This window comes from Gasterosteus aculeatus, chromosome 7 (assembly GCF_964276395.1).
Source record: "Gasterosteus aculeatus chromosome 7, fGasAcu3.hap1.1, whole genome shotgun sequence".
In the NCBI taxonomy this organism is placed as follows: Eukaryota; Metazoa; Chordata; class Actinopteri; order Perciformes; family Gasterosteidae; genus Gasterosteus; species Gasterosteus aculeatus.
In genome coordinates this window covers 5,651,117-5,664,760 of record NC_135694.1, presented here as the reverse complement: position 1 = coordinate 5,664,760, position 13,644 = coordinate 5,651,117, and the positions used below count along the sequence as shown (strand labels likewise).

Genomic DNA, 13,644 nt, shown 5'->3' with positions numbered 1-13,644 from the left:
ACCTACAACTGCTGCACCCACAACTGCAGCACCCACAACAGCTCCACCTACAACTGCAGCACCCACAACTGCAGGACCCACAACAGCTCCACCTACAACTGCAGCACCCACAACAGCTCCAGCTACAACTGCAGCACCTACAACTGCAGCCCCTACAACAGCTACACCTACAACTGCAGCACCCACAACAGCTTCACCTACAACAGCAGCACCAACAACAGCTGAACCTACAACTGCAGCACCCACAACCGCTCCAGCTACAACTGCAGCACCTACGACAGCAGCACCAACAACAGCTGCACCTACAACTGCAGCACCCACAACAGCTCCAGCTACAACTGCAGCACCCACAACAGCTCCAGCTACAACAGCACCAACAACAGCTCCAGCTACAACTGCAGCTCCTACAACTGCAGCACCCACAACGGCTGCACCTACAACTGCAGCACCCACAACAGCTGCATCTACAACTGCAGCACCCACAACAGCTCCAGCTACAACTGCAGCACCTATAACTGCTGCACCCACAACTGCAGCACCCACAACAGCTCCACCTACAACTGCAGCACCCACAACTGCAGGACCCACAACAGCTCCACCTACAACTGCAGCATCTACAACAGCAGCACCAACAACAGCTGCACCTACAACTGCAGCACCCACAACAGCTCCAGCTACAACTGGAGCACCAACAACTGCAGCACCCACAACAGCTGCACCTACAACTGCAGCACCTACAACTGCTGCACCCACAACTGCAGCACCCACAACTGCAGCACCCACAACGGCTGCACCTACAACTGCAGCACCCACAACAGCTCCAGCTACAACTGCAGCACCTACAACTGCAGCCCCTACAACAGCTACACCTACAACTGCAGAACCCACAACAGATGCACCTACAACTGCAGCACCCACAACAGCTGCACCCACAACTGCAGCACATACAACAGCAGCACCAACAACAGCTGAACCTACAACTGCAGCACCCACAACCGCTCCAGCTACAACTGCAGCACCTACGACAGCAGCACCAACAACAGCTGCACCTACAACTGCAGCACCCACAACAGCTCCAGCTACAACTGCAGCACCCACAACAGCTCCAGCTACAACAGCAGCACCAACAACAGCTCCAGCTACAACTGCAGCTCCTACAACTGCAGCACCCACAACGGCTGCACCTACAACTGCAGCACCCACAACAGCTGCATCTACAACTGCAGCACCCACAACAGCTCCAGCTACAACTGCAGCACCTACAACTGCTGCACCCACAACTGCAGCACCCACAACAGCTCCACCTACAACTGCAGTACCCACAACTGCAGGACCCACAACAGCTCCACCTACAACTGCAGCATCTACAACAGCAGCACCAACAACAGCTGCACCTACAACTGCAGCACCCACAACAGCTCCAGCTACAACTGCAGCACCTACAACTGCTGCACCCACAACTGCAGCACCCACAACAGCTCCACCTACAACTGCAGCACCCACAACTGTAGGACCCACAACAGCTCCACCTACAACTGCAGCATCTACAACAGCAGCACCAACAAAAGCTGCACCTACAACTGCAGCACCCACAACAGCTCCAGCTACAACTGCAGCACCCACAACGGCTGCACCTACAACTGCAGCACCCACAACAGCTCCAGCTACAACTGCAGCACCTACAACTGCAGAACCCACAACAGCTGCACCTACAACTGCAGCACCCACAACAGCTGCACCTACAACTGCAGCACCCACAACAGCTCCAGCTACAACTGCAGCACCTACAACTGCTGCACCCACAACTGCAGCACCCACAACAGCTCCAGCTACAACTGCAGCACCTACAACTGCTGCACCCACAACTGCAGCACCCAAAACAGCTCCACCTACAACAGCAGAATCAACAACAGCTCCAACTACAACAGCTGCATCTACAACTGCAGCACCCACAACGGCAGGACCCACAACAGCTGCACCTACAACTGCAGCACCCACAACAGCTCCAGCTACAACTGCAGCACCTACAACTGCAGCACCCACAACGGCTGCACCAACAACTGCAGCACCCACAACAGCTGCACCCACAACTGCAGCACCTACAACAGCTGCACCTACAACAGCTGCACCCACAACTGAAGCACCTACAACGGCTGCACCAACAACTGCAGCACCCATAACAGCTGCACCCACAACTGCAGCACCTACAACAGCTGCACCTACAACTGCAGCACCCACAACAGCTCCAGCTACAACTGCAGCACCTACAACTGCCCTACCCACAACGGCTGCACCAACAACTGCAGCACCCACAACAGCTGCATCCACAACTGCAGCACCTACAACTGCAGCACCCACAACAGCTGCACCTACAACTGCAGCACCCACAACAGCTGCACCCACAACAGCTCTACCTACAACAGCAGCACCAACAACAGCTGCATCTACAACTGCAGCACCCACAACAGCTCCAGCTACAACTGCAGCACCTACAACTGCAGCACCCACAACAGCTGCACCCACAACAGCTCCAGCTACAACTGCAGCACCTACAACTGCAGCACCCACAACGGCTGCACCTACAACTGCAGCACCCACAACAGCTGCACCCACAACGGCTGCACCTACAACTGCAGCACCCACAACAGCTGCACCCACAACTGCAGCACCTACAACGGCTGCACCTACAACTGCAGCACCCACAACAGCTCCAGCTACAACTGCAGCACCTACAACTGCCCTACCCACAACGGCTTCACCAACAACTGCAGCACCCACAACAGCTGCACCCACAACTATAGCACCTACAACTGCAGCACCCACAACAGCTGCATCTACAACTGCAGTACCCACAACAGCTGCACCTACAACTGCAGCACCCACAACAGCTGCACCCACAACAGCTCTACCTACAACTGCAGCACCTACAACAGCAGCACCAACAACAGCTGCACCTACAACTGCAGCACCCACAACAGCTCCAGCTACAACTGCAGCACCCACAACAGCTCCAGCTACAACTGCAGCACCTACAACTGCAGCACCCACAACGGCTGCACCTACAACTGCAGCACCCACAACAGCTGCACCGACAACTGCAGCACCCACAACAGCTCCAGCTACAACTGCAGCACCTACAACTGCTGCATCCACAACGGCTGCACCTATAACTGCAGCACCCACAACAGCTGCACCTACAACAGCAGCACCAACAACAGCTGCACCTACAACTGCAGCACCCACAACAGCTCCAGCTACAACTGCAGCACCTACAACTGCAGCACCCACAACAGCTCCAGCTACAACTGCAGCACCTACAACTGCTGCATCCACAACGGCTGCACCTATAACTGCAGAACCCACAACAGCTGCACCTACAACAGCAGCACCAACAACAGCTGCACCTACAACTGCAGCACCCACAACAGCTCCTGCTACAACTGCAGCACCTACAACTGCAGCACCCACAACGGCTGCACCTACAACTGCAGCACCCACAACAGCTGCACCGACAACTGCAGCACCCACAACAGCTCCAGCTACAACTGCAGCACCTACAACTGCAGCACCCACAACGGCTGCACCTATAACTGCAGCACCCACAACAGCTGCACCTACAACTGCAGCACCCACAACAGCTGCACCGACAACTGCAGCACCCACAACAGCTCCAGCTACAACTGCAGCACCTACAACTGCAGCACCCACAACAGCTCCACCTACAACTGCAGCACCCACAACTGCAGGACCCACAACAGCTCCACCTACAACTGCAGCACCCACAACAGCTCCACCTACAACAGCAGCACCAACAACAGCTGCACCTACAACTGCAGCACCCACAATAGCTCCAGCTACAACAGCAGCACCTACAACTGCTGCACCCACAACTGCAGCACCCACAACAGCTCCACCTACAACTGCAGCACCTACAACTGCAGCACCCACAACAGCTCCAGCTACAACTGCAGCACCTACAACTGCTGCACCCACAACTGCAGCACCCACAACAGCTCCACCTACAACTGCAGCACCTACAACTGCAGCACCCACAACAGCTCCAGCTACAACTGCAGCACCTACAACTGCAGCACCCACAACAGCTGCACCAACAACAGCTACTCCTACAACTGCAGCATACACAACAGCTGAACCTACAACTGCATCACCAACAACAGCTCCAGCTACAACTGCAGCACCTACAACTGCAGCACCCACAACAGCTGCACCTACAACTACAGCACCAACAACAGCTCCGGCTACAACTGCAGCACCTACAACTGCAGCACCCACAACAGCTCCACCTACAACTGCAGCACCTACAACTGCAGCACCCACAACTGCAGCACCCACATCGGCTGCACCTACAACTGCAGCACCCACAACAGCAGCACCAACAACAGCTGCACCTACAACTGCAGCACCTACAACTGCTGCACCCACAACTGCAGCACCCACAACAGCTCCACCTACAACTGCAGCACCTACAACTGCAGCACCCACAACAGCTCCAGCTACAACTGCAGCACCTACAACTGCAGCACCCACAACAGCTGCACCAACAACAGCTACTCCTACAACTGCAGCACACACAACAGCTGAACCTACAACTGCATCACCAACAACAGCTCCAGCTACAACTGCAGCACCTACAACTGCACCACCCACAACAGCTGCACCTACAACTACAGCACCAACAACAGCTCCGGCTACAACTGCAGCACCTACAACTGCAGCACCCACAACTGCAGCACCCACATCGGCTGCACCTACAACTGCAGCACCCACAACAGCTCCAGCTACAACTGCTGCACCCACAACTGCAGCACCCACAACAGCTCCAGCTACAACTGCAGCATCTACAACAGCAGCACCAACAACAGCTGCACCTACAACTGCAGCACCCACAACAGCTCCAGCTACAACTGCAGCACCCACAACGGCTGCACCTACAACTGCAGCACCCACAACAGCTCCAGCTACAACTGCAGCACCTACAACTGCAGCACCCACAACAGCTGCACCTACAACTGCAGCACCCACAACAGCTGCACCTACAACTGCAGCACCCACAACAGCTCCAGCTACAACTGCAGCACCTACAACTGCTGCACCCACAACTGCAGCACCCACAACAGCTCCAGCTACAACTGCAGCACCTACAACTGCTGCACCCACAACTGCAGCACCCAAAACAGCTCCACCTACAACAGCAGAATCAACAACAGCTCCAACTACAACAGCTGCATCTACAACTGCAGCACCCACAACGGCAGGACCCACAACAGCTGCACCTACAACTGCAGCACCCACAACAGCTCCAGCTACAACTGCAGCACCTACAACTGCAGCACCCACAACGGCTGCACCAACAACTGCAGCACCCACAACAGCTGCACCCACAACTGCAGCACCTACAACTGCAGCACCTACAACTGCAGCACCTACAACTGCCCTACCCACAACGGCTGCACCAACAACTGCAGCACCCACAACAGCTGCACCCACAACTGCAGCACCTACAACTGCAGCACCCACAACAGCTGCACCTACAACTGCAGCACCCACAACAGCTGCACCCACAACAGCTCTACCTACAACAGCAGCACCAACAACAGCTGCATCTACAACTGCAGCACCCACAACAGCTCCAGCTACAACTGCAGCACCTACAACTGCAGCACCCACAACAGCTGCACCCACAACAGCTCCAGCTACAACTGCAGCACCTACAACTGCAGCACCCACAACGGCTGCACCTACAACTGCAGCACCCACAACAGCTGCACCCACAACGGCTGCACCTACAACTGCAGCACCCACAACAGCTGCACCCACAACTGCAGCACCTACAACGGCTGCACCTACAACTGCAGCACCCACAACAGCTCCAGCTACAACTGCAGCACCTACAACTGCAGCCCCTACAACAGCTACACCTACAACTGCAGCACCCACAACAGCTCCACCTACAACTGCAGCACCCACAACTGCAGGACCCACAACAGCTCCACCTACAACTGCAGCACCCACAACAGCTCCACCTACAACAGCAGCACCAACAACAGCTGCACCTACAACTGCAGCACCCACAATAGCTCCAGCTACAACAGCAGCACCTACAACTGCTGCACCCACAACTGCAGCACCCACAACAGCTCCACCTACAACTGCAGCACCTACAACTGCAGCACCCACAACAGCTCCAGCTACAACTGCAGCACCTACAACTGCTGCACCCACAACTGCAGCACCCACAACAGCTCCACCTACAACTGCAGCACCTACAACTGCAGCACCCACAACAGCTCCAGCTACAACTGCAGCACCTACAACTGCAGCACCCACAACAGCTGCACCAACAACAGCTACTCCTACAACTGCAGCATACACAACAGCTGAACCTACAACTGCATCACCAACAACAGCTCCAGCTACAACTGCAGCACCTACAACTGCAGCACCCACAACAGCTGCACCTACAACTACAGCACCAACAACAGCTCCGGCTACAACTGCAGCACCTACAACTGCAGCACCCACAACAGCTCCACCTACAACTGCAGCACCTACAACTGCAGCACCCACAACTGCAGCACCCACATCGGCTGCACCTACAACTGCAGCACCCACAACAGCAGCACCAACAACAGCTGCACCTACAACTGCAGCACCTACAACTGCTGCACCCACAACTGCAGCACCCACAACAGCTCCACCTACAACTGCAGCACCTACAACTGCAGCACCCACAACAGCTCCAGCTACAACTGCAGCACCTACAACTGCAGCACCCACAACAGCTGCACCAACAACAGCTACTCCTACAACTGCAGCACACACAACAGCTGAACCTACAACTGCATCACCAACAACAGCTCCAGCTACAACTGCAGCACCTACAACTGCAGCACCCACAACAGCTGCACCTACAACTACAGCACCAACAACAGCTCCGGCTACAACTGCAGCACCTACAACTGCAGCACCCACAACTGCAGCACCCACATCGGCTGCACCTACAACTGCAGCACCGACAACAGCTGCACCTACAACTGCAGCACCCACAACCGCTCCAGCTACAACAGCAGCACCAACAACAGCTGCACCTACAACTGCAGCACCCACAACAGCTCTAGCTACAACTGCAGCACCTACAACTGCAGCACCCAAAACAGCTCCAGCTACAACTGCAGAACCCACAACAGCTGCACCTACAACTGCAGCCCCTACAACTGCAGCACCCACAACAGCTCCAGCTACAACTGCAGCACCCACAACGGCTGCACCTACAACTGCACCACCTACAACAGCTCCAGCTACAACGGCTGCACCTACAACTGCAGCACCCACAACAGCTGCACCTACAACTGCAGGACCAACAACAGCTACTCCTACAACTTCAGCCCCCACAACAGCTCCAGTTACAACTGCATCACCTACAACAGCTCCAGCTACAACTGCAGCACCCACAACAGCTGCACCTACAACTGCAGCACCAACAACAGCTCCGGCTACAACTGCAGAACATACAACTGCAGCACCCACAACGGCTGCACCTACAACTGCAGCACTCACAACAGCTCCACCTACAACTGAAGCACCCAAAACAGCAGGATCCACAACAGCTGCACCTACAACTGGAGCACCTACAACAGCAGGACCCACAACCGCTGCAACTACAACTGCAGCACCCACAACAGCTCCACCTACAACTGCAGCACCTACAACAGCAGCACCCACAACAGCTTCACCTACAACTGCAGCACCCACAACAGCTCCAGCTACAACTGCAGGAGCTACAACAGCTGCACCTACAACTGCAGCACCCACAACAGCTGCACCTACAACAGCTGCACCAACAACATCTCCACCTACAACTGAAGTACCTACAACTGCAGCACCCACAACAGCTGCACTTAAAACTGCAGCACCAACAACAAGTCCGGCTACAACTGCAGCACCTACAACTGCAGCACCCACAACTGCTCCAGCTACAACTGCAGCACCTACAACAGCAGCACCAACAACAGCTGCACCTACAACTGCAGCACCCACAACAGCTCCAGCTACAACTGCAACACCTACAACTGCAGCACCCACAACGGCTGCACCTACAACTGCAGCACCCACAACAGCTCCACCTACAACTGCAGCACCCACAACTGCAGGACCCACAACAGCTCCACCTACAACTGCAGCACCCACAACAGCTCCACCTACAACAGCAGCACCAACAACAGCTGCACCTACAACTGCAGCACCCACAATAGCTCCAGCTACAACAGCAGCACCTACAACTGCTGCACCCACAACTGCAGCACCCACAACAGCTCCACCTACAACTGCAGCACCTACAACTGCAGCACCCACAACAGCTGCACCAACAACAGCTACTCCTACAACTGCATCACCAACAACAGCTCCAGCTACAACTGCAGCACCTACAACTGCAGCACCCACAACAGCTGCACCTACAACTACAGCACCAACAACAGCTCCGGCTACAACTGCAGCACCTACAACAGCTCCACCTACAACTGCAGCACCTACAACTGCAGCACCCACAACTGCAGCACCCACATCGCCTGCACCTACAACTGCAGCACCCACAACAGCAGCACCAACAACAGCTGCACCTACAACTGCAGCACCCACAACCGCTCCAGCTCCAACAGCAGCACCAACAACAGCTGCACCTACAACTGCAGCACCCACAACAGCTCTAGCTACAACTGCAGAACCCACAACAGCTGCACCTACAACTGCAGCACCTACAACTGCAGCCCCTACAACTGCAGCACCCACAACAGCTCTAGCTACAACTGCAGAACCCACAACAGCTGCACCTACAACTGCAGCACCTACAACTGCAGCCCCTACAACTGCAGCACCCACAACAGCTGCACCAACAACAGCTACTCCTACAACTGCATCACCAACAACAGCTCCAGCTACAACTGCAGCACCTACAACAGCAGGACCCACAACCGCTGCAACTACAACTGCAGCACCCACAACAGCTCCACCTACAACTGCAGCACCTACAACAGCAGCACCCACAACAGCTTCACCTACAACTGCAGCACCCACAACAGCTCCAGCTACAACTGCAGGAGCTACAACAGCTGCACCTACAACTGCAGCACCCACAACAGCTGCACCTACAACAGCTGCACCCACAACATCTCCACCTACAACTGAAGCACCTACAACTGCAGCACCCACAACAGCTGCACCTACAACTGCAGCACCAACAACAAGTCCGGCTACAACTGCAGCACCTACAACTGCAGCACCAACAACAGCTCCAGCTACAACTGCAGCACCTACAACTGCAGCACCCACAACAGCTCCACCTACAACTGCAGCACCCACAACTGCAGGACCCACAACAGCCCCACCTACAACTGCAGCACCCACAACAGCTCCACCTACAACAGCAGCACCAACAACAGCTGAACCTACAACTGCAGCACCCACAATAGCTCCAGCTACAACAGCAGCACCTACAACTGCTGCACCCACAACTGCAGCACCCACAACAGCTCCACCTACAACTGCAGCACCTACAACTGCAGCACCCACAACAGCTCCAGCTACAACTGCAGCACCTACAACTGCAGCACCCACAACAGCTGCACCAACAACTGCAGCACCCACAACAGCTGCACCCACAACTGCAGGACCTACAACAGCTGCACCTACAACAGCTGCACCCACAACTGAAGCACCTACAACTGCAGCACCCACAACAGCTGCACCTACAACTGCAGCACCCACAACAGCTGCACCTACAACTGCAGCACCTACAACAGCTGCACCTACAACTGCAGCACCGACAACAGCTGCACCCACAACAGCTGCACCCACAACTGCAGCACCTACAACAGCAGCACCAACAACAGCTGCACCTACAACTGCAGCACCCACAACAGCTTCAGCTACAACTGCAGCACCTACAACTGCAGCACTCACAACAGCTCCACCTACAACTGCAGCACCCACAACAGCAGGACCCACAACAGCTCCACCTACAACTGCAGCACCTACAACAGCAGCACCAACAACAGCTGCACCTACAACTGCAGCACCCACAACAGCTCCAGCTACAACTGCAGCACCTACAACTTCAGCACCTACAACAGCAGCGCCCACAACAGCTCCACCTACAACTGCAGCACCCACAACAGCTCCAGCTACAACGGCAGCACCCACAACGGGTGCACCTACAACTACAGCACCCACAACAGCTGCACTCACAACAGCTGCACCTACAACTGCAGCACCCACAACAGCTGCACCGACAACGGCTGCACCTACAACTGCAGCACCCACAACAGCAGGACCCACAACAGCTCCACCTACAAATGCAGCACCTACAACAGCAGCACCAACAACAGCTGCACCTACAACTGCAGCACCAACAACAGCTCCGGCTACAACTGCAGCACCTACAACTGCTGCACCCACAACAGCAGGACCCACAACAGCTCCACCTACAAATGCAGCACCTACAACAGCAGCACCAACAACAGCTGCACCTACAACTGCAGCACCCACAACAGCTCCAGCTACAACTGCAACACCTACAACTGCAGCACCCACAACGGCTGCACCTACAACTCCAGCACCCACAACAGCTGCACCTACAACTGCAGCACTCACAACGGCTGCATCTACAACAGCTGCACCAACAACATCTGCACCTCTAACTGCAGCACCTACAACAGCAGCGCCCACAACAGCTCCACCTACAACTGCAGCACCCACAACAGCTCCAGCTACAACGGCAGCACTAACAACGGCTGCACCTACAACTGAAGCACCCACAACAGCTGCACCTACAACTGCAGCACCCACAACAGCTGCACCGACAACTGCAGCATCTACAACTGCTGCGGCAACAGCAACCCCAACAACTTTGGCTGCGACGACAGTAGCAATAAAAACAGCTGCTGCTACAACTGCAGCGACTACAACATTGGGAGCAACAACCTCATTAACCACTTCGGCAACTACAACAGACGCAACTACAACTGCAGTGACTAAAACTGCAACACCTACAACTATAGCTTTACCAACAGTTACCACACCTACAACTTTAGAAGTCACAACAAGATTTGTGACTTTCAGATCACTTCAATCCATTTTTTCTTCTGATTTGTTGATTCCAACATCTCAAGCTTTTTTAAAGCGCTCTAAAATGATCATGGAAGAGGTAAGTTTGTCCTTTGAATCTGGTTTAACTACTGAATTATTGTATCAAAGACCTCAATACCTCAACCTAAAGACTGAAAACTTATTAGAGAGTATATGTACTTAAAATATATTACATATTCAAATTTCTTGCAAAAAATGAAGGAAGAAAACATTAAGTAGAATAATTTTAAACCATAAAAACTGCTTACACATACACAGTTTAATTATAAAAGGCAAATGAAATCTTGAAAGAGAACTTTTGTGTCTGCATTTACTGGTGAACACGGTTGCAACACGGTGAATTCTATGAAGAGGATCCTTTTGCTACTTAGTCAAAAATACAGTGATCCTAATTTCAGAAAAAACTCATGAAAACATAGTTTGGAATGTTTTACTAGAAATTAGTGAACAGCAAACAATACCCATGTTGTTTAATTACAAATTAATGTCTGTTTCTGCAGCTTCATCCCATGTTCTTAAGGATATTCTTTTCATACAAGTCCATGAGAGTGGTGTCATTCAGGTATTGTGTTGATTGATACAGTATTATATTTGTAACAATTAAAGAATAGTGGTAATCTAATACTTCAAAATGAATCTTTTGTTTCTCCTTCTGCAGGCAAGGATCAGTCGTCAACGACATTGAGCTTTCCTTCAATATGACATCTGTTCCTCAAAACGTTGACATTAAAGCACTGTTGATTGAAGCATCTTCAAACGTTACTGGGTTCGACATTGAAACCGCCTCAATCATTGTGAACACAACATGTAAGTAGCAATGAGCAGAACATGATCAAAATGTTTCACAAATGTTCAAACTAATGGTTTGTTTTAATGCAGCACCTACAGCACCCGCAACTACGGCTGCAGCACCAACAACAGCTGCTCCTATAACTAAAGCGCCTACAGTGGTAGTTGTAACTGCAACAACAACAGCTGCTCCTATAACTAAAGCGCCTACAGTGGTAGGTGTAACTGCAACAACAACAACAGCTGCTGCTATAACTAAACCACCTACAGTGGTAGTTGTAACTGCAACAACAACAACAGCAGCTGCTCCTATAACTAAAGCGCCTACAGTGGTAGGTGTAACTGCAACAACAACAACAACAACAGCTGCTCCTATAACTAAACCACCTACAGTGGTAGGTGTAACTGCAACAACAACAACAACAGCTGCTTCTATAACTAAACCACCTACAGTGGTAGCTGTAACTGCAACAACAACAGTTGCTGCATCTTCAGCGGTTCCAAGTGGAGTAAGCCAGAAGATCAGTCTCATTACAGCATCCTGCCTGATAGTGTTGTCTTGGTTACTGTAAAGCCAACAACACCGTTAGTGCTGATTTCCACTTCCACAACATGAATGTGATTGTTAGTTAAACAAAAAAAATACTTTGTCTTCAACAAAGATCTAAGATTCTTTTGGAGATGTGGATGAACCTTCGTTTGTCAGATTAAATGATAGTGATGAATTATGCTAAATTTAAGCACCAGGTCTATTTTAATCATCATGGCACTATTAAGCTAAACAAATGACTCATAAACCCTGGGATATTCAGAAACTAATTACACTGTTTGCACTTCAAATTACTTTTGCTTCCATGAGCACTGCGCTTTAGTAATATTTGACATAATGAGGGTTACAAATGCTATCTTTTCGGGGCTTTTTCCCGAAACAAGTCAAATAAGCCAAATTACAAAGTGAAACCATTAAATCTCTTTCATCCTTGTTTGAATGAACTTATATCTATGGTATTGGTATACTCACATGTCAAAATATGGCACTGTCAATTTTCTTATTGATACAATGTGTATTTATCTAACCATGCATAGCTGTATTCTGATGAATAATTAAAATAAACAATTTTAATTGTTTAATCATTTTTTTAAATCATCCTTTTTGCTGGTGTTTTACAATTTTCATCCCTAAATAGAAAATGTAACAAGGAATATTGAATGTAAAGGACATCTAGAAGGCTACTTTGCTTATCTTGAGCAACTAGCAATGGTACGCTCGATTAATTAAATCATCCATCCGATAAACCAAGCACATGTTTGCCATTCCTCTTCAAGTGAGAGATGAAAGTAGAGCTCGCTTTTAAAGGTTAATAGATCTAGCAAGAGAGTTGCCAAGTCGCATCGACTAACAGTTTTTATCCTTAGGCCTCCCCAAAAGTAATTTCACAAGCATTATAAATGCAAATATTTGTAGCAGTCTCATATGTCAAGCTAGTCGCTTGTGGAGGACTCAGTTTCAGCTAGTTTCGGTGCAAGGCAGACACAGAGTAATTACATCCAGGATAATTTAGTCTATTGTATGGGCTTATTATAGTCCTGCTACAGCGTTACATTTAAGATATTCTTTTTCAGAATTAGATTAGATTAGTGATATCAGGACGTAATGAGAAATATAACAAAAATATGTAACATATTTTTAAA

At 51.5% G+C, this 13,644-nt stretch overlaps 1 protein-coding gene across 1 annotated transcript; it reads left to right on the top strand.

Moving 5' to 3' along the window:
• The first annotated feature begins 893 nt into the window (after nt 1–893).
• On the top strand, nt 894–4,604 carry LOC144410434 (uncharacterized). Its single transcript, XM_078107450.1, has 3 exons — nt 894–910; nt 2,142–4,124; nt 4,155–4,604. Exons 1-3 carry the CDS (start codon nt 894–896, stop codon nt 4,600–4,602), a joined length of 2,448 nt encoding a protein of 815 aa, XP_077963576.1. The 3' UTR covers nt 4,603–4,604.
• The last annotated feature ends 9,040 nt before the right edge of the window (nt 4,605–13,644 follow it).